The 20,520-nt window shown below is 60.7% G+C and overlaps 1 protein-coding gene across 4 annotated transcripts; it reads right to left on the reverse strand.

Annotated features, from left to right (window-relative positions):
• Nucleotides 1-27: 27 nt before the first annotated feature.
• Nucleotides 28-20,301, reverse strand: TCF25 (transcription factor 25). 4 transcript variants are annotated; one of them, XM_036231190.1, is made up of 18 exons: nucleotides 19,966-20,301; nucleotides 11,780-11,944; nucleotides 11,357-11,431; nucleotides 10,576-10,694; nucleotides 10,045-10,110; nucleotides 8,255-8,337; nucleotides 7,216-7,346; nucleotides 6,868-6,967; nucleotides 6,013-6,106; nucleotides 4,879-4,971; nucleotides 4,669-4,774; nucleotides 2,881-3,040; nucleotides 2,709-2,796; nucleotides 2,169-2,313; nucleotides 1,946-2,036; nucleotides 1,472-1,551; nucleotides 481-553; nucleotides 28-251 (listed from the first exon to the last, which is right to left on the reverse strand). In XM_036231190.1, exons 1-18 carry the CDS (start codon nucleotides 20,155-20,157, stop codon nucleotides 37-39), a joined length of 2,076 nt encoding a protein of 691 aa, XP_036087083.1. In that variant the 5' UTR covers nucleotides 20,158-20,301; the 3' UTR covers nucleotides 28-36. The 4 variants fall into 4 exon arrangements, with proteins under 4 accessions (XP_036087083.1, XP_015984440.2, XP_036087084.1 ...); XM_016128954.2 differs by having other exon boundaries at nucleotides 2,155-2,313; nucleotides 19,966-20,299; XM_036231191.1 differs by lacking the exon at nucleotides 1,472-1,551 and having other exon boundaries at nucleotides 2,155-2,313.
• Nucleotides 20,302-20,520: the final 219 nt, after the last annotated feature.

The following is a 20,520-nucleotide window of genomic DNA, read 5'->3' on the forward strand; positions in this document are numbered from 1 at the left end:
CGCCACAGGAGGAAGAGGAGGCAGGCGGACGGCAGGTCAGCAATTGTACTTCAGGGGGCGGCCGGTTCCGACCAGACAGAGCAGGGCAGAGCTCAGTCCCACTCCCCGTCCCCCTCGGGGGGCTCCTCGCGTGGGGCCTCCAGGTCGCGGAAGTGGAAGTTGGCCATCATGTCCCGCACGGCCAGCATCAGCCTGTTCAGGCCCTGGTTGTGGTTCAGGCCCTCGGCCGCACCGTCCTCTGGCCTCTCCCCCTGTGGCAACGAGGCTCATCTGAGCAGGGCCTCTCCTGGGACGCGGGCCCAGCCCCCCAGCTCCCCTGGGGCCCACGTCCACGTGTCTGACAGGCCAGGCTGCCAGCGGGGTCCGTGGCCACACCGAGGCGAGGGGGCCCTTGTGTGTCTGGGCTGGCGGGGCGCCCACGCGGCTGCAGTGCTGGGCGTCCACAGGGGAAGGCACCCCGCGCCCGGCCAGCCCACGCACCTCCGCGGTGTAATTTGGCAGCAGGGACCGGAAGAAGAGGGCGATTGTGTTTCCGTGGCTGACGGGACTCAGCCTGAAAGAGAAGGTCAGCGAGGTCAGGAAGCCAGGAAGGGAGGCAACGGGGAGCCCAGAGCGGGGCCGGCCCTTTAAAACGGCCCGTTGCAGGGCCAAGAGCGGGCCGCCCATGGCCGCTGAGCAAACACCAGCTCCGAGCGCCTTCCAGCCCTGGGAGCGGGGACCGCGCAGGCTCCAGGGCGCAGGCCTACGAACACGAAGACCCCGTCCCTGACGCGAGGAGCTGCAGCCGGCACCGGGGGCGGGCGCCGACCTGCCCGGCTCTGACCCTGGCTTGCTCTGCAAGGCCGAGGTCTGCGGAGCCTGGGGGCAGAGGGGCAGCCGACGCCAGACGGCCACGCTCCGGGTCGTGCTCAGCGCCCCGACGTCCGTCCAGCATGCGGCGTTTCCTGGACCCACGACGTTAGTATTTTTCATCTGAACCGACTGTAGAACTTGACTGGGAACTAGTACCCTATGAACACGCAACCCGACTCAGTGAAGGAGAAAAGAGGCTTCACTGAAAGACGCGTTCTGTCAGCATCTGGAAGGCACATGCCCCTTAGGGACGCCCTGTGGGCGGCTCTGCCCGACCCACGGCTGCAGTGCTGGGCTCCAGGTAAGGCCACCACTCAGCCCCGCGGGCGTGAAGGGGAGCGCCGACCCCACCGGTCCCGGGGGCTGCCCACGCCAGTGCCGCCCAGCCCTGCGCGTGCCTGGGGCACAGTCTCCACTCCTCACCGGGCAGCCTGCCCCACGGCCCTGCCACACCCTCCCTCCGGCACCTGCCACAGCACCTGCTGGGAGGCTGTGTGGACAGGCGAGTGAACAGGCGCGGCCCGCGCGGCCACTGAGGCCGCTCCGCGGCCCACGTCTGGAGGGGGCGTCCGGTCCCGGGGCCCAAAGCCAAGGAGCGAAGCGGCAGGTGGACAGCTACCTCTCTGGCCTGACGTAGGAGTAGATGGTGTCCCGGGGAGGCAGAGGGTCGAAGCCCACCATAGGCTGCGTGGTCACGTCCTGCAGGGAGGGGCACAGCGGAGATGGCAGGGAGGCCAGCGCCGCGCTTCGACCCCCCGCAGCCTGTCCGCCGACCCCGGTCTGCACGGGCCTCGGGGCTGCAGTCGGCCCTTGGCGCCGAGCTGTTCACCTTCAAAGGCTCTGGGCGAGGGGTGGGGGAGCCGTCTTCCCCCCAGGACACTCGCTGCTCTGCCCAGGACTGGTGGCTCAGTGGGGTAAGTAACAGAGTCACATGGTGGCCTTTGCGCAGGCCACCACCTGTGCTCAGGACTTCAGGGGGTCACTTCAGTGCAGCAGGCCACAGGCTACCAGGCCGAGGCGAGGGTGCCTGCACATGACCTGCCCTGGGGGGGAAGCCAGCGCACAAAAAGCTCCCGGGGCAGCCCCCACTCACCGGGGGCAGTGCCGCAACGGCTTCCTTGATCTCGGACAGGACCACGTGCCGGTGGATGTTTCTGGGTGCACGCTGGTACAGTGCCTTGCGCCTAGGGCCCCGGAGAAAAGGAGGCACTGGAGCGGCGCCCGCCCCGCCCCGCCCAGGCCCGTGACTGCGGGAGGGCCCGTCGGGCCGAGCGCCGCCCTGGCCCCTGGCCCCCAGCCCACCTGCTCTCACATGCCTCCACGGCAGGGTCCCCGGCGTCCACCGCCTGCAGGACCTCACGGACATTCTCCTCCAGCCAGCTCATGGTGGCGGGCTCCTTCCACAGGAAGTGTGACCGCCCGAGGTACAGGCTCACCAGCTGGCTCAGGGCGGGTGGCTGGCTGCGGGGGGGCAGGGCCTGTGAGCAGACCCCGCGGGCCGGGTCTCGCACGCCCGCTGGCGGCTGCGGGGGGCGTCCCGGGCATGCCCGCAGGGGCCTGGGGGTGCACGTGCGTGCTGGCTTCTGCACCGCGCAGGAAGGAGTCCCTGCCTAACAGGAACAGAGCGCAGCAAAGGAACCCGGGCCGACAGGCTCCGCGCGCTTCTCGTGGGGAATGTGGTGCTTCGGGCTGCAGGCCACTCGCGCCTGGCAGCTCCGTGGCCACAGACAGGGGTCCCGGCCCCTGCGGCGGGGGACAGCCCGGCTGCCGACGCGACATGCGGCAGCGCCCGCCCGGAGCAGGCGCCCCCTCGGGGCGCACACGAGCATGCCCCCGGGCCACCCTCCAGTCGTCACCTGATCTCGGCGTCAGGTCCGAAGAAGCGGTGGCCGGCCACAGCGGCGTCTGGCCGCACGCTGCAGTGCTCCAGCAAGGGCATCAGAGCTGCGGGCGGGAGCAGAGGCCCCGGTCACGCACGCCCTCCCCGGGGGCGGGGGGGGGGGGCGGCGGGGCTGGGGGGACACTTACCTCCAGGGAACATGGTGAGCGCTTGCTGGAGCAGGGCGGACGCCTGTCCCCGCGCGTGGGCGAACTCCTGCTCGGGCAGGTCCGCCTGCTGGCTCAGCAGGAAGTATGCCAAGGGCACGGAGAAGGCGAAGTTCGGGAGCTGGGACAGGTTCCGATGAGCCTGCGGGGGGCGAAGACCAGACACAAGTTCACAGAACTCGGCGTGACAGTGACTTCGTCCCCTGTCGGGGGTCCTCTCCGCGTGGGACAGACAGGGCCGTCGTCCCCCCTCGTCCATGGGGCACGTCCCGAGACCCCCAGTGGGTGCCTGACGCCGCGGACAGGCCCGGGCCCTGTACAGCCACGTGCTCCCCCCGCGTGGGCCTGGGACCAAGAGGCCACCGGCGGCAGCAACGGCCTTCGACGCCGCCTGAGGTGACGGCCGAGCCGGCACGAGCGTCCTCTGCTTCTCCTCCACTTCGCGGATGACGGCGACTGGTCCCCAGCGTCGGCCGCAGCCCAGGATGCTGCCTCCTCTCCCCGGGCCGAGGACTCGCCCCTCCGCACTCAGGGCCCCTCTGGCCCCCCCGTGGGGTCCGCGTCGCCAGCGCCCCGGCTCTGTGCTTCGGGGCCGTCAGGGGGACGTGAGCTCTGGCACCGCGGCAGCGGACCCGACAGCCGAGGCGGCTGTCCAGGGGCTGGGAAGGCGGGTGCAGGGTGGACATGTGGGCGGAGGGAGACGCGCGCCCCCCGCAGGATGGACATGGTGCCTGTGTTCATCACACTCCTCAGCGGCACGCAATTTAAAGCTTGCCAGTGGTTTGTATCTGGAATTTTCTGTTTAATTTTCCATTATTTTCAGACCAAGGTTGACCCTGGGTAAGTGGAGCTGCAGGTTGGGGAACGACTCTGGGGGGACGAGGGGGAGGTGGCCGAGGGTGGCACGGAGGCTGTGACGGGCGGCCACACTCTGCCCGCTCTGACGGCCCAGCCTCGGGCGCCCGTCGGCCTCTCAGCGGAAGGGGGCGGGCGGGTCCAGACGCCCCCAGCGGCCCCACCTCCATCTCCCCTCCCCCGGCCTCTGCCTTTCTCTGCGTTAGTGAGAGGACGCGGCGTGCCACGTTTTCCCTACCACGTGGGACACGGTCACCATGGTTTTGGAACCTCATAAGCGACCGTGAACACTCCTCGGCAGCCCTGCCGTGGGGCCTCCCTGAGGCCACTTTTCTGTCACTCCAGACACGCCGCTGAACCAGGCCCCCCAGCTGGCACTCCTGGCCAGCTGCACCCCGACGACACGGATCTCACGATGATCTATGCAGCTGCCTGTCAATCACACGCCCACAAGTGCTGTGGCAAAGTCGAGCACACCACTCCCGCCACGAGTTCTCCCCACAGGCTTGGTGCTGCCCGAGACAGTGTGTCCTGCTGAACATCGGGTGAGCACGTGTGGCAGTTCAAGAAAAAAGGTGAAGTCGACGTTACCGTGCTACACGTGACCCAGGACGTCTGACACGGCACTTCAGCGCGTCAGCCCCATGACGGTCACTAACAAGGCCGTTTACGCCTTTTCCGTGCCGTCCGGACGGACGCATCCGGGCGCCGGGGCCTCGGCCCGCGTGTGGGGGCCTGGTCCCGGTCTACGCCGGCCCCCTCGGCCGTGGGTGCATGCACGCTCGTGCACACGTGTGAGCAGGCTGAGGGGCAGACAGCTGGGAGCAGCTGGGGTGCCCCCACCTTGCCGCGGCCTCCCCGAGCGCCCCCTGCAGCATGCGGGACGCCGGCCCGGTGTCTGCACGGCACACCTACCTCCCACTCCTGGAAGAGGCGGATCAAGTACTCGTAGTTCCGAGCACGCAAGGCCAGGTGGTCGATGAGCAGCAGCATGCACAGGGGGTCCTCGTCCGGCTCCAGGCTTGAGCGGGGAGGCAGAGGGAGGCAAACCTGAGTGGGCCAGTGTGGGCGCCCACGGGCCTGTGGCCACCAAGGACGGGGCCGGCGCCCCTGCCGGACGCTTACCTAAGGATGAGCTTGCAGTACTCCAGCGCCGTGCGCGGGCAGCCACGCTTCTCCAGGAAGCTCATCTGCTTGTACAGGGCCAGGTAGAAGCTCCTAGACCCAAGAGAGTTCCCTGTGAGCTAGGGCGGCCGCAAGGCACAAGGCCATGTCTCCTGGGGGCCTCGTGAGCCGTGTCCGCCCTCTGCTGGCTGGCTGCGTGGGCATGTCCTGTGTGGCCTAGTCACCGTGACCGCTCAAGAAGGTCCCTGTGTCCGCAGAGGTGAAGCTCTGTTCACACTATGCAGCCCTGTGTGCATCTATGTGCAGAAAACCAAGCTTTCTTGTTAGCTGGAGCTTTTAGCATCTTGGATATTTTTGCGTTTTTTTTTTTTTTAACCATTTATCGCCTAAGAGAACAGTTAAAATCTCCCATGTAATTCCAATCTTAATTGATACTCAAATTTCAATAGTTGACATTAGCACTGTTGTTGTGACTTGAATGCCTGGGAACATTGTATCTCGTAACCTGTCTCAAAGAACTAAGAATTTAATGGAAGAGACCAAAAAAACCCAACACATCCAGCAGAGAAAATTCAGACCCAGCACTCAGTGCAGACAAAGGGCAGAGGGCAACAGCATGCCTGGGACCCAGGACAGAGGGTGGGGCAGCGGGTAGGCTGCTGAGGCCACCAGGCCTGACCCGGCGAGGCTTGAGAGGGGGCTGAGGGCGGGAGTAGGGTCTGTGAGAAGAGTCACATGTGCACGACCATTCAATGCAGGGTACAGGGCCAGGCTGAACTCAAGCTACTGATTTAAGATCATGCACACAAAGCATCACAGCGTGCTGTAAACTCCCGGGGTCCTTTAGCCCAAAGACACAAGAGAACACAATGACAGACCGCACGGTGAAGAGGCTGAGCAGGCTCGCTCCTGACACAGAAGACAGCTGGGCCCGGGCCAGCCTGAGCCCCGCGTCCTTGAGCCCGGCCCTTCTGCATGCAAGCTTTAAACACGGTCCTGGTCCGGGACCTCCCGAGGACAGCCCAGGCCACCTGCTCCTGCGTCGCCCACACTCCTGTCGCCTGTGACGGCTTCAACACCCCGGAGGAAGAGCAGTGCATGTGGCGCCTGTGAGGCCCCGGGCGGCTGGCTCACCTGTTCTCAGGTCTGCGGTAATCCAGCCGGCAGGTCCCACTGGTGAGGCTGAACAAGGGGTGGAAGGCACACTCCATGCTGTACAGCGCTCGCTCTGAAAGCCACACGAACAGCAGGGGACAGCGTCACGGCCACTGGGCAGCGACTGCAACCCCATCCTGTGCGGCTCGCAACAAGGAGCGCTCTGGAAGGAAAGAGGCCATGTCGCTGGGACTTTGGGGAGAGACAGAGCACAGATGTGACCTCGGGGATCACTGGGCCAGTCTGCATTGACTTCAACCACAGGGTCCGAACCAGCAGCACCAAGACTCTAGCCAGAGAAATGCAAACACACGTCCTCACAAAGCCCATCCGCACATGTGCCGGCCGCTCGTTCACAAGGGCCAGACGCGGGAACAGCCCGGGCACCTCCCAAGTGCTGGTGAGGAATAAAACGTGGTCAGTTCACACAGCGGAACATCACTCCGCTGTTAACGGATGCGAATGAAAGAAATCAGAGAGAGACGCGTGTTAAATGAGCCTATTGATAAGAAATGTCCAGACCGGCAAACCCAGAGACAGGAAGAAGACGTGCCGGGGGCTGGGGACCGGGAGGTGACAGCTGATGGGCTGCGTTACTTTTTAGGTCATGAAAATGATCTGGGATCTACGAGGCTGTACAACTCTGGCACCTACTAAAAACCCGTGAACTGTATGCTTTAAATGGGGGAATTTTATGAATTATATCTCAAGAATAGTCCGGCAAACCCGTCTGTATCCCGTCACCGCGTGAAACAGCATCGGGGCCGCTGGCCTCTGCGACCCTCCGGAGAAGGGACTTGGGGCCGGGAGCAGCAGGGTGGCTGCGGGGCTCACCGACGAGGTCGCGGGCCATCTCCTGGTCCTCCTGGAAGCGGCAGGCGTCGCTGAGCTGCAGCAGGGAGTCCACGTGGTAGGGGCTGGTCTGCAGCAGGACCTGCGCGGAGCGGGCAGCTGGCAGGGCTCGGGGCATGCGCCGGCGGCACCCGGCCCCGGGCCTGTCTTCTCCTCAGGCGTTTACACCTTGAGGAAAGTATGGCCAGGGGTGGTGAGGCCCGGTCCCTGACGTGATTCAAAGCGGGAGCTTGGGTCCCAGGGCCCAGGTGTCTCCCACGCCCCGGGAAGGAGCGGCCGGTCCCCAGGTGGGGCGGCCGTGGCGGGCCGGGGCGCGTGGGGCCCACGCACCACAATGTTGCTGGGCTCCATGGAGTCCACGGCGGCCGTGAAGCGGTGCTGCGTCTGCTGGTAGTCCTCGCTGTGCTCGAACGCGAAGAACGACAGGCCCCTCCTGGACTCCAGCAGCCGCATCGACAGGCCTGGGGAGACCGCCCCGTCAGCCAGTGCCCCCAGGCTGCCGGGCTGCCTGCCGGCGGCTGGGCCACAGCAGCCAGCCTCCCTGGCCTCTTCCTAGGACACTTCCCCGGGGGCTGCGGACACAGTGCCGACATCCCAGGATGACAGCCATGAGGACCGCGCAGCTGCCTGCTGTCCAGCCCGGCTGGCTGCAGACACTGTCTGCTGAGGGCCAAGACTGGGTGGCACAGAGGACAGTGTGGGGGCCGGGCCGGGGCCGAGGAGATGGTGGTCATGGCCCACGCCTGGACGCCCTTCCCCTCTGCTCCTCATGCCGGGCTTCGGTGTTTCTCCCGATGAACCCAGACACTTCCGTCTCCTTCCGGTCCCTTCCTGGAGTAGGTCAGTGGTTCCAGGTGATCCGGGGCTCGCTCTCTCCTGACTGCCGCACCAAGGTCCATGCCCCAGGGGACCACACGGCTAACGAGCCCCCACCCCTGCTGGTGCTCAGGGCAACCGCGCCACCCCTGGCTCTGAGAGTCTGAGGCTCCCAGACGCACTGTAGGTCATGCGGCCAGGCAGCCCTCACCTGGCGGCTAGCCCCCAACCCCCACGCAGACCTCCTGCACGGCTGTGGTTTCTCTTTAAGTGTGCTCGCTACTTTGCAACAAAATATAAAAGATCACACTTTAAAAATGAACTTGATTGCTTGCTATGGCATAGTATGCACAGGAAAAAAGAAGATGGGAGGCCAAAGCTGCATTAAAATGTGGTCAAGAGAAAACGCAGTGGGCGTGGGGGTCTGTCTCCCCCTCCACCCCACACTGGGGTGCTCCTTCACACAGAGGAGAGGCCTGGCCGAGCAGGTTCCAACCCCAGTGGCACCCTGTGTCAGCCAAAGCACAACCCCCACAGCTCTGCAGCCCCTCACCTGGTTTGGTGTACCGGGGCCAGGTGCTCTTAGGGGTCGTCAGCCACGTACACTTGGGGTACACACGCTGTCTCTGCCGTGGCCTGGAGGGGCGGGACACGGCACAACCTCACCTTCGCTGCCGACTTCTGCGGGGGCTGCTGAGCAAGGCCGTGGGGCAGGCAGGGCGGGGGCAGGCGCGACAAGGACGCACGCGGACCGCGCCAGCAACGGAACGCGAGCCCAGCCGGACGCCACTGGGAACCATGACCTAAACCACCAGCGACCAGAGAAAGAGAACAGGGACACGGAAGCCATGGTCCAGTAGAGCAGCAAGGAAGTGAAAGGAAAGGAAAGCTGAGAACCGAAGTCAGAGACACCAGAATGAGCGCGGCGCGCAGGGGAGGCGCGGGGCCAGGCTGGGGGCGGGGCGGGGCCAGGCTGGGGGCGGGGCGGGGCCAGGCTGGGACAGGGGGCGGGGCCAGGCTGGGGCAGGGGCGGGGCCAGGCTGAGGGTGGGGCGGAGCTGGGGGCGGGGCCGAGCGCCCACAGCCTAAGTGCTCCCTCAGCGCCCCTCTCCCGAGACCCAACCCCGCCACGACAGCACAGGAGAAGCGCGGGCCGTTCACTGACACCAGCACGTGTCTGCGCGACAGCTAGCCGGACAGAAAGTTTTAAAGAGATAAATGTAACACAAGAAAAACAGTAAATGTAATTACTATCGATAACTTGAATTTGCACAGAAAGAAGAACAGGTGAAAACGTAAAGCAATGGCAGAAATGGACCGAGCAGATGTAAACAAATGAAGCCAGGGTGGGAAGAGGTAAAACGCCTGCCCAGGGCAGTCCAGGTGACAAAGGGCAATATTCTAAAGCAAAGATGTTTCCCATTAATAGTCTCCAAGAAGACAAGGTCAGAAACCCTTATGTCATGAATAACACCAAAAATAAAAGCAAAACAAGGTAAATAATATTCGAAATGCAAGGGAAATGTGGGCAAATAACATGAAAAAATCCTCAATCCTCAAAGAACAGACAAGGCACCAAGACTGCCTTCTGTCTGCACCTTAAAGCAGCCGCAGCTGCTCCGTGGGGGGCGGAGGCAGCTCGGCTGCCCTGCAGGGTGGCGGGGGACACGCAGCCAACCGGATCGGGACGCCTGTTCCCGGGGATTCCACCAGAAACGCCAGCACAGACACCGGGACCACAGCCAACACACCGCCTGGCGCCCGTCGGGAGGCGGAGACCTCACGGCAGCAGGGCCCGAGGAGGCAAGCTGTGTGCGCACAGAGGTCCTGGGGAGGCCACCGCCCGCCTTGAACGGATCTCTGGGGGTCGAAGCAGACAATTCTAAACTGCTTGAATCTTTAATGAAAAGTATGTAGTTCTACAACTAGAAAAAAGATGTGCTTGAAAAGACAAAGTTCTGTGTGTGTGCAAAGCCCCAAGGACTGGGCTCTTGGTGGCCTGTGTCCCCGCAGACCACCCGCACCGACCCACGGGCCGAGCCCGGCTCTGCGTGGTGCCGATGGCGCCGCCCACTCGGAGCTGCTCCTTCTCTGAAAGGAGGCCCGTCCCGGAACCTCACCTTCCGTCAGCTGCGCTGCTGACTGAGAAGCAAAAATCCTGCCTAAGATTTCGGGGCTAGAAACTCAACATTTCGGGCTTCTTAGGCCTCTGTGGGAGACAGGGTGGGGTCAGCGCCCGTGACCACAAACGAGGTTGGACACCAGCTGTGCCCTGGACACCCCCAGCCCCTCCCCTCTGGGGCTCGGGGGACCCTCTGCAGTTCCCTCAGCCCAGGGCCCTTACCTTTGCTCACCCAGGACAGCTCGGGCACCAAAGTACCTCTTCAGTTCCGTGTCTGGATTCAAGTGTCTAGAAAATGGGAAAATGAACAGAAAAATGGAATTGAGTTCTTTTACAACAATTCCGAGATTTTTAGAGTGTCACGTAAAGACCCACAAGGAAAACCACACGTGGCCTGCTCCCTCTCGAAACACGGCTGCCCCCGCCAAGGCCAGGCGGAGACCTGCACAGGTCACCACTAACTCAGGGAAGGTCGGCTTATTTTGGGGGGTGGCAGGGGGCTCATTCATTCATCGCAGGATGGCACCCTGCTTTAGCACTGTCCAGAAAGAGTGTTTCCACTTACACAAAGCTAGGGGAAAGGGCCCCGAAATGGAGAAACTCCCCTTTTCCTCTTTCTCCTTGTTCCTATGTCCTAATGCTTGAGAATAAACTCATGTCGATTTTAAGTAAAAAACAGTACATTTTCTTCCTCCGAGGCGCGCTTCCTCACCACAGAGCCGGTGGTGACAGCCAGGAGGGGCGGGGCAGTACCTGTGCTCCACATACAGGACATGCTTCTTGGCGCTCAGGGGTGGCGGGCCCGGGTGCTGTGACCCGCTGCAGTCCTCGATCCTCTCCAGGACGCGGTCGATGTCCTCCAGCCCGCTCTCCTGGAGGCCAACCCGACAGGGCACTCAGCCCACCCAGCACGTTAAACGTCTCACAACCAGTGACAGGATGGTTTGCTTGTATGAAGAGCAAGCCTCCTACGGTCTACTTCCTGACGCGGCAAGCCCGTGATTTAGCGGGGGGGTGGGGGGGGCCTTCCTGAGGGGTGGCTCAGGGGAGACAGAGCAGTAGAGCCACGGGGCCTCCAGCGACTGCGTCACATGCCCACAGCCCTCCACATACAGGGGCTCTCCCTGCTTCAGGGGACCGAGCTGGGGCTTGTGACTCTCAACAGTCACAAAGCCACACCTCTGTTCAGGACAAACAGAAGTGGACACCAAGGCCCCCAGGGCAATGATGGGAAAGTATTTTCTGATGACTCACTGCATTTGGGAGCATCTACATCCCGCCATCGAAGGGGTCTGTGGCACTAGGACAAGGTCAGGGCCAGGGCACAGGTCAAGAAGAGGCTGACAGAGGCAGGGTGGGGCCGTAACGCTCGAGGACCAAGTGGACAAACCAGCAGCGAGATCTGGCACAGAACGGCATTTCCACGACCTCTGCAGCCCTCATGCCCAGGGGAAGCCGCTGAAGCATCAGATAAAAACAGTGTGTCCTCAACCGCCCTGAGGGACAGCCAGACACGCAGGGCTCCCTGACATACCGACGTTTCCCCTGAAGTACTTTTCTTGTTTTTCTGTTTCTTTTTCTTCTTTCGGAGTTTGCCACTTGCATTTGGCTAAAAAGAAAAAGAAAAAAAAAATGCACATCTTAATCAAAGGAGAGAGACAATAAAATCTTACCCCTGAGAACCAAGGCAGCAAGCTGCAGAGGAGCACAGGACACAGGCACATCGTCCCCTCCCTGCCACCCGGGGGTGTCCTGTGAGCTCACCTACTTCTCAGCAACGACAAGCACCTCCCACCGCTCTCCCCGACTGGGGTGTGACGCCCACCTTCCTCTCCCACCCCGACGGCTACCAGTCTTGAGGACTCTATGCGAATCTCGTCAGAGCTCCCCAGGAAACTCTGGGGCACCTGGGCGATGAACGAAAGAATTCAGGGGCAGGCGGCAGGCAGCACGGCACCTGCTCTGGGGCAGTCGCCCCGTCGGCCACCGCTCCGTCTTCCTGGGCCTCGGCACTCCCACTGTGGGACCTCCTTTTGTTCCCTGACACCACGGCATCTGTGAGCAGACAATCGGACCTCTCCCCATTCACCACAGGTCCCTCCTCGAGGTCCTCAATGTTTATCTGGAGAAACAGGTGGGAGAGAAGGGCGTTGGCACACGCCTGGTCCCGGCTGCACACTGGTCCAGAGAAGCCCCTTCGCAGGCGTGGCGGAGCGGGGGGGGGGGGGGGGCTGAGTGGGCTCCTCCAACACCGCCCAGGGGCGGGGGCGGGGCAGGCACGCCCGAGGCCCCTCGCTTGCCAGCACTGGCCTTCTGCACACAGGCGGATCTGGGTGCCTCAGTCAGAGAACCGCGCTGTGCTGGGTCCCCGCCCAGATTCTCGAAAACGGGACAGTGGTGAAAGAAACGAGCCACCTGCACACACAGCACAGCGGGTCTCAGGGGGCGTGTTAGACGGGGGCGAGCCCCAGAAGCTCACACTAAACACTCACGCACTCACACACACGCTCACACACACCCCCACATGCTCAAACACATGCTCACACACTCACACACCCACGTGCTCACGCACACACTCACATGCTAAACATGGACACTTCGCACGCACACTCACACATTCACGCACACACTCATGTGCTAAATGCACACACTCACACACACACTCGCACACTCTCACACGCTAAACACACACTCACGCTCACACACACTCACACACTCACGCACTGGAGGCAGTGGGGCAGGGGAGGAGCAGACATGGGTACGAGTCACTGGAAAAGTCCTGGCCCTTTAGGTGATAAATCGATCAACAAATAAAAGCAGCCAATGGGGACCAATAACTACCATGCTTCGGGGGTCAGACTTGTCGGGCCGCTCTGGTTCACTCAAGACCAAAACCAAATAAATAAAACTGTGCTCAATTTAAAACATTTGGAAAATACAAAGCTCAAATAAAAAAAAAAATTAGCATCTACTCCAACTGCACGACCCTGAGAGAATTTAAAAACTAAAGCTGAGACCAGGCTGCCCTTGGTGAGTTTTCTCTGCTGGGAACGAAGGCGACGTGCTCACCGCTGTCTCGGGTGGAAGGCGTCTAAGGAGAGCGAGCAGGGACAGGCGCGCACTGCTTGGTCTCACTCCCCTCTCCGCGTGGCAGGGATGAGGCCCGAGCACTTTGTGCTCGTCTGCCTAGCAAGTCCATAGATCTTCCTTTAATAAAGAGCGCCTGATTTGAAGACACGGGAATTCTACCAAAACGGGGTCTGCCATGCACCATGGTCGTGTTGCGGCGACTCCCACCAGGACGCCTCCTGCTGCGAGGTGGCATCGGGGCAGCCAGGGGCCCGGGATGGTCCAGCTGGTTCAGCTCTGGGAGCAAAGGAGGGAAACTGGAGGGAGGCCTGCTGGGGACATTGCCCTGAGCCTGCCCTTCCCCCGGCACCCCACAGACGGTGCCAACGCCACCCAGGGAGCTGGGTGCTGGCTTCCTTTTATTAGCTCATGTTCGCTTCCTTTAAAAAATCCTTGTTTTTAGCCCCGTTTTGAAACTCGAGGTGTTCTGAGGAATTCGGATTCATAAGCTCAGAGCGAGCACACACATGGGGCTCTCCGACGACACTCGGCTCTGCCTGCCGATGTGCACGTGTGGTCGCGGCCTGCCGCGCAGGCAGCAGCACTGACCGCCGTCCAAAGCTGCCGCCTTGTCAGTCTCAGAGTGCCGCGCGGGGGACCATGTCAAGAGGACCGTCTGCCCCACCACAGGTGTGCCTGCCAGCACTCTGCAGGGCACGGCCTGAAGGGCAGCCCGCGGAATGCCAGGCAGGACTTGTGTCTTGGGCGGGAGGGGCTGATTTTTTAAAAATCTGGGCATAATTTACATATCGGCTGAGATGGATCCATGATACAGTGAGTTCTGGCAACTGCACAGGTAGGCGCCCCACACTCTCACCAAGATGTAAACAGTCCTGTTCCCCCAGAAATGTACGCCTCCCACCACCCGCACAGGCGTCCCCCGCCGGCCCTGGCCACACCGCTGAGATCCCTCTGGCACGGATGACCCCTGCCTGCCACACAGACCGGCCGGGAGCACGCACGCCCTCCTCGGTCCGCCTCCGCACACAGCACGGTGTCCTCAGCTCACCCGCCTGGCGGGCACCAGGTCACCAGGACGCACATCGGGCTCTGCTTGCCGGGCATCTAAGCTGTCCCCACTGGGCTTTTATAAGTGATTCTGCTGTGAACTCACGGAGACGTCTTTGGGGCAGTGTCTAGAAGTGCAATTACTGGGTGAGAAGGTATAAGGTTCATGCTTGACTGTCTGACCTGCAGCCAAAACGGCCCCACGACTTGACCCTTCCCAGAGAAGTAGGCCGGCCCCCCTTTCTCAGCTGGCACTTCCGATTTTGGCTGTCCTAGCGGGCGGACAGTGGCCCTGCACCGCAGGCTGGGACTGCTGGCCTGGCCAGTAACGCCGAGCTCTGCCTCCTGTGACCTCTGCCGTCTGGGCCATGCCTCTTTACTCTCGACGACATCTGTGATGAGCAGAACAGTTCAACGTTTTGATGAAGTCCACTCTGTCAACCCTCCTCGGGATCCGACAGCGCCTCCTGGGCCCAGCCGAAGCCTTGGCGGCCCTGAAGCCGCCGTGGTCCTCTGCTCCACTGTCTCTGGGAAGCTGCTCTGTGGCCCACCTTGAACACGGGACTGCGGGGGTCGGGGGCAGGGCTCGAAGCGCCTTTGTTCCCAGGCCTGAGAGCAACTCCGCACCACTCGCTGCTGTTCAGAGGTCACTCGACGTAGACGTGCACGAGCACGACTCCGCCCCTGCATTTCCGGTTTTGTGTAGACCTGTTTGTCCATATTTCTGCCGACCGACACTTGTCTTCCTGCTTTGTTTTCAGTGACCGCCCCAGAGTGGACACGAGACCTTCGGCGCAACGTCATGTCGCCTCACGTCCAGCGCGACGGCGTTTCTGCGCCCGCCTCCACCTCCGCACACCGCCGTCACGGGCTTTTATGTCGGACACCCAGCAACACGCACTTCTGCGTCACGACTGCCATCCTCTGACGGGAACTGAGAAGAGGAAACCCCGCTGCGCGCTGCTCCCAGCAGCCCTCGCCGGGCCTCTCCCCCTTCCGAGGAAAACGTCCTTCAACATTTCTCTCAGTGTAGGCCTCCTGGCAACAAATTGTCTCAATTTTTGTCTATATAAAAATATCTTTATTTCATGTTTGTTTTTGAAAAATATTTCACTGGATATAAAATGCCGGGTTAATTTTTTTTTATTTTTTATTTTTTTCAGCGCTTCGAGCCTGCTCTCCCGGTCTTCTGGCCTTCCGGGTTCCTGCTGAGAAGCCAGTCACCGTCCCTGCCGGCTTCCCTGTGGACGACGTGTCTTTCTCCAGCTACTTCATAGCGTTTTCTTCACCACGGGCTTTTAGCAATTTGATTACGATTCATTTTTTTGTCCTTTTACATTTATCCTGCTTGGGGTTTGCTGAAGTTCTTGGATCTGTGGGGTTTTCTTTTATGTCAAATTTGGGAATTTTTCCACCACTGTTTCATCATTCATTCATTCATTCATTCATTTATTGTCCAATTCCTCTTTTCTCTGGTTCTGCTACTCCAATTATAGATACATTACACTGCTCGCTATTACCCTACAGTATACTGAGACTCCATTTTCCCCCTTTCTGGATCGTTGGACAGTTTTTTGCCCTAATTTCCAAGATCACTCTTTTCTGCTATTGAGACTACCGAGTGGATCATCCGTTTCGGATACTGTACCTTTCAGTCCCCGGACTTGCTCTTTCGACAGTTGCTATTTCTCTGAGATTCTCCCTTATCATGCTCGTGGTTTCCTTTAAGCCCTTGCATGTGTGCCTGCGCTGTCCTAGGGGCGCATCTAACTCCGCCGTTGGTCACTCCTGAGTTTGTCCCCGCTGACCGACTCTGCTCCTGGTTATGTGGCATTTTCCTTCCTCTCCACTCGTCTGGTGACTTTCAGAGTGTGCTTGACATCACGCTACTGCACGGCTGGATGGCTGGACCTGCGCCCTGTCCTCAGTAGAAACAGCAGTTCGTTCAGGCAGGCAGTTAACTTACTTACATACTAGCACGTTCCCTTCGAACTTTATTTTCAGCTTTCTTGAGGCAGGGCCAGGACACTTTCCTGGAGGGCACAGCAGCGCCAGTCCTCAGGAGTGGCCTCACTGAAGCCCGTACCGATGCCGAGGCCTTTCGGCGAGGGCTCTGCGTTCTGCTGGGTGACGGCCAAGTGTCTTCCCACCTCTGTGGGTGCTGGCCACAGCTGGCCTCAGCCCCTGCCAGCTGTCCTCCCCGGAGGCGGTTCCTGCCCGACAGAGCGCAGCATCGTGCCCGAGACGCGAAGCAGACTTTCGGAGCCCCTTCTCTTCCGTCCCCGCCCCACCAACCCAGCCACCTTGGTGGACCCCGAATCTGTCTCAGCTCTGTGTCCCCGCCACGTCCCCTGTGCCTGAGCTGGAAAGCTGGGTCGATGGGCTCCTCGGACTGCTTCACCTCTCTCGGGGGCCTCAGGTCTGCCGTGCCTATTGTCTACTGTCTGAAAACAGCCACGTCACGTATTTTGCTCAGTTTTATAGTTGTTCACAGCAAGCAGCCATTCCAGGACCAGTTATCCTGCCATTCTGCGGGTGCTCACCCACCACTTGCTTCACCGAGATGGTTGTTCGCTCTGCACAGAAGCGCCTGTCGGTGCAGGGCCCGTGGGCACCACTACAAGTGCAGCTGGGAGGAAGAGGAGTCGCCGTTCCCCCTGGGAGAGGGGAGCCGCCCGAACGTCCGGTGCTAATAAAAGCTAAAAAAAAAAAAAATACTCTAGACATGCTAACTCCATCTCTGATTAAATGCTTCTGTGACTGTGAATCCAGGGGTTTTGCCGCTGTTACAGCAAAGGACCAGAAGCAACTGGACAACAAACAAAGACGGAGCTTCGCAACCTCAGACCCTCGTTCCAGCCAAACGGCGGCCCCAGCACTGAAAGGTGCTTTGGAGGAAGTTTATCTTTTTTTATTTACGCAATTTAAATTTATTTAAATGACTTCCAGGGAACGGTCATTCGACTGCACGTGAAAACAGAGACGTACACACATAATTACCTGTAAAATACTACTCCTCCTCACTTACAGAGGGAATTTTTCCATGCTACAGTATAAATTCTGGTAGTGTTTAAAAGCGTGTTTATGAGGCTTGCGTCAGCTCTTCAGAGGGGTCCTTCACCCAGCGAGCGCTGCAAATTCTCTTCTGCAGCATTATTTTTAATGCTTGCGCCAGATCTCATACAGCAAAACTCAAACTTTACAATTAAAGCAACTGCACCTACTACATAAAAATGGCACCTCAACAAAGTTGGTTTTTAAAACCCACTCTGAATGAAGTAGGAAAAACGACTTCTAATCTGTGGCTGGAGAAGCTCACCTCAGAGGCAGCAGTGAGCAGTCAGAGCCCTGCCATAACGAAGGAGGGGCTTCTCTGCTGTCCCCCCGGAAAGGAGGCCCCGGGGACGTTTCTGAGTGCAGCGTGAAAGGCCACACATCCTACTTACGTTCTACTGCGCCTTCACTGGGTTTCCACCGCCCCTTGACGCTTACATTTGTTGAGTGCTGACCACGTGCCCAGCACACGTAGTTCACTTAGTCCTCAGGACAGCCACATGAGATAAATCAGATCATCCCCAAGAAATATGGAAACCAAAGCTTGCATTAGGTACACCCACTGAGGGCCGGATACCATCCTGGGCGATGGGGACACATTAGGGAACAGGGAAGCCTCTGTTCTCATAAAGCTTACACTCCAGCGGTCGGAGACAAGCAACACAAAATGAAAGGAACGCACAGGTAATGGTACAGTATGTCCTATAACTGCCAGGGAGGAAGGGGCGGGAGCGTGGGGTGGCTGCGGAGAGGGTCGGCAAGACTCAGAAAGTGATGTCCACACAAAGCCTGAGGGAGGACAGGGAGTGAGCTACGTCACATCTGCGTATGGGGCGCTGCAGGCAGAAGAGACGACGCAGGAAATCACTGTGACTGGCACACACTGAGATCAGGAAGAGACGAGGTGGCAGAGCTTCTGTCAGGCCAGGCGGCCTGGGGCCACCGGGAGGTTGTGAAGAAGGGGGCGGAGATCAGGCGCATGCTGAGCAGTGCCACTGTGGCCGCTGTGCTCAGACAGACCACAGGGGGCCAAGAGGAGGAGCAGGAAGGACGGCGACAGCCCAGGCGCTGCACTGGGGCCGCCGCGGACTGCCCAGCGGCCCGCATGCGGTGTGGGAGAGCAAGCCCAGGCACGCCTCCCAGGCTGCCGGCCGTGGCTTCAGGACGAGTGCAGACGGCCTCGACAAGGGGCAGGCCGACGGAGGCAGAAAGGGCAGCGAGCGCTCGGACACACTGCGTGTGGGATGTCTGCAAGACACCTAGGAGGAGACAGACCTTGAGCTGGATGTGCGTGTCCAGAGACCAGGAAGGAGGTCTGAGCTGGCGAGACCAACGTCTTTCCAGAACTCAGAAGAGACCACGCACAGCAAAGCCCTGGCAGGTACAGCCCTCGGGTCCCTCTGAAGTGGCCAGGTGCATGGGGCCGCATAAGCGTCCTTCCTCTGCAGTCACATGAGCACCTGCCATTGCTCAAACTGCCCCAAACGCCCGCCCAGCCACTCCCCCTCCTCGCTTCCTCAGCAAGAATATATTAACTTTGCTGCAAAGACACATGCCACGGCCTAAGAGGGCAAGTTTTAAGGCAGGAAGCCTGGGTTCACATGGCAGGAGGCACTACCTCCTTTGTACAACGGGGACAATATGACCTCTTTCCAAAACTATGACAATCACATGGCATAGCAACACTGTCCGGCCGTATAAATGTCCTCCAAAGAACAGCCACTGTTGTTAAAAGCTAAATCTGGCCAGTGTGGGATAAGAAGGTGCCACCTGCTCAAAGGCCCAGGAACATGGCCTGTGGCTCCAGCATGCACTGACCAACCACAGCCTGTCAACAAGGGGTGAGAAAGAAGACGAGTGTTTTGAAAGAAGTCAGAACAACTACTGGCAAATGTAAGGATAAACGATGTGATGGGAGTCCTGGGGGATGTGGCCTGCTGCGGGCCGACCGCTGTGGGAGCCAGGTGATGGGCCGCCAGGGTGACTCTGCAACTCCACTTTTGCATGTCTGGAATTTGCCATAATGAAATTAAAAAGAAAGAAATGACAAGAAATAGGGTAGAGGATAGGGAGTTACCTTCAGTAAGAGGGGCATGTGAGAAGATGAGGAACTGACTTCAGTTCCAGCGCCACCGTAAACTACTAGGCGAGGCTCTCTCAGCAAGAGGGGGCACTGAGCACCCCTAAGCCACGCCCACACCATTTATGATAGGGGCCTTAACCTGGCAATTTCAGGAGAAGTTGGGAGAAACTGCAAGACCGCGAGAGCTTACAAAGGGTCGCTGGTTTCTCACGACCTTCAGACCTACTGCTATGTGTTCAACCATCCTGCAAACAGCCACCGTGTCCCTACCGTGCATCAGGCGCACGCTGCTGGCGATACGAGGTAAGCAAAACGCACATTACCTGCCCCACAAGGAGGTCAGAGAAGCGAGAATAAGGTGATGCACACACATGCAAAGCTACGGACTGAGGCCAGCGCTCAGGAGACGCCGGTGCGAGTTTATTCCTTCGGTTCACATCTACTGGGCTGTTCCTCGGTGCCAGACACCGGGCTGTGGGGGACGCGGTGATGAGCAAGACACCAAGTCCTGGGTTGCGAGGCGTAAAGGAGTGTGTCTGTAAAGCCCCTGCAAGTGCCTGGCGTGGAGGTGGAAACTAAGGCAAGGACCCCCGAGCCCCCGAGAGTGAAGCCCCGCCCACCGCGCTAAGCCCCGCCCCAACAGAGCAGCCACGCCCACTCCGCCGCACCCCCCACGCCCGCCGCGGCCGGGACGGACGTGGCCACGCCCACGGCCACGCCCCGGTGACCTCAAGCCACCGCCCACTCCCTTCGCCCCGCCCCCCCGCTGCAGGCCAGACGCCCCCGCCGCCCCGCCCCGTGACGTCACGGCCTCGCCCCGCGCAGACCCACTCGCACGCCGCCCCAGCCCAGGTAGCCCCTCTCCTCACCAGCTCGAACCGGTTGTTGACCCGGACGCCCTCCTTCCCTGAGCTCTGGGGACGCCGGCCACCTGGCCCCCGCTTTGGTCCTTCTTCTTCCGCATCGTCATCATCACGGAGGACAAACTGCAGGGCGCCGGGCCCGAGGGGCTCCTGGCCGCGCTGTTCCCCTCTCAGCCTCCGGAGGGCCCGTCGCGACATAGGACCCAACGGCCACTGACGTCTGGGGACTGGAAGAAGAGCAGAAAAGACAGTGGCCGGCGCGCCTGCGCACTGAGCGCGCGCTGGCGCGAGCCTGGCGTGTCGCTTCTGCGCGCTGCGGCGGCCCGGGACTTCCTGCTCGGCAGCCGCGGCGGCGGAGGCGGGCGGGCGTGTCCGGACGAGCTCTCGCGCGAGTTGGGTGCCGCCGCGTCAGGTGTCTCCGACCCGACCCTTCGGGAGGCGTGTCCGCGACTCACGTCGGGCTGGGACGCGGGAGCGGGGCGCACAGGCTCCGAGCTTCCTGCACCCGGGATCTAGACCCCGTTCGAGTTCGGGCCGGCGGGGCGGAGGAACATGCAGGTG

The sequence above is a fragment of the Rousettus aegyptiacus genome, unplaced genomic scaffold (genome assembly GCF_014176215.1).
Source record: "Rousettus aegyptiacus isolate mRouAeg1 unplaced genomic scaffold, mRouAeg1.p scaffold_m13_p_14, whole genome shotgun sequence".
NCBI lineage: Eukaryota > Metazoa > Chordata > Mammalia > Chiroptera > Pteropodidae > Rousettus > Rousettus aegyptiacus.

What these genes read in the sequence shown, in the direction of transcription:
- TCF25 (XM_036231190.1), bottom strand. Translation starts at nt 20,157, where the DNA reads ATGTCGCGACGGGCCCTCCGGAGGCTGAGAGGGGAACAGCGCGGCCAG. An exon ending in GCCTCTTCCAGGAGTGGGAG is followed by an intron (nt 3,041 to 4,668) that starts GTAGGTGTGCCG and finishes CGCCCCCCGCAG; the next exon opens with GCTCATCGGAACCTGTCCCA. An exon ending in TGCCAAATTACACCGCGGAG is followed by an intron (nt 252 to 480) that starts GTGCGTGGGCTG and finishes TCGTTGCCACAG; the next exon opens with GGGGAGAGGCCAGAGGACGG.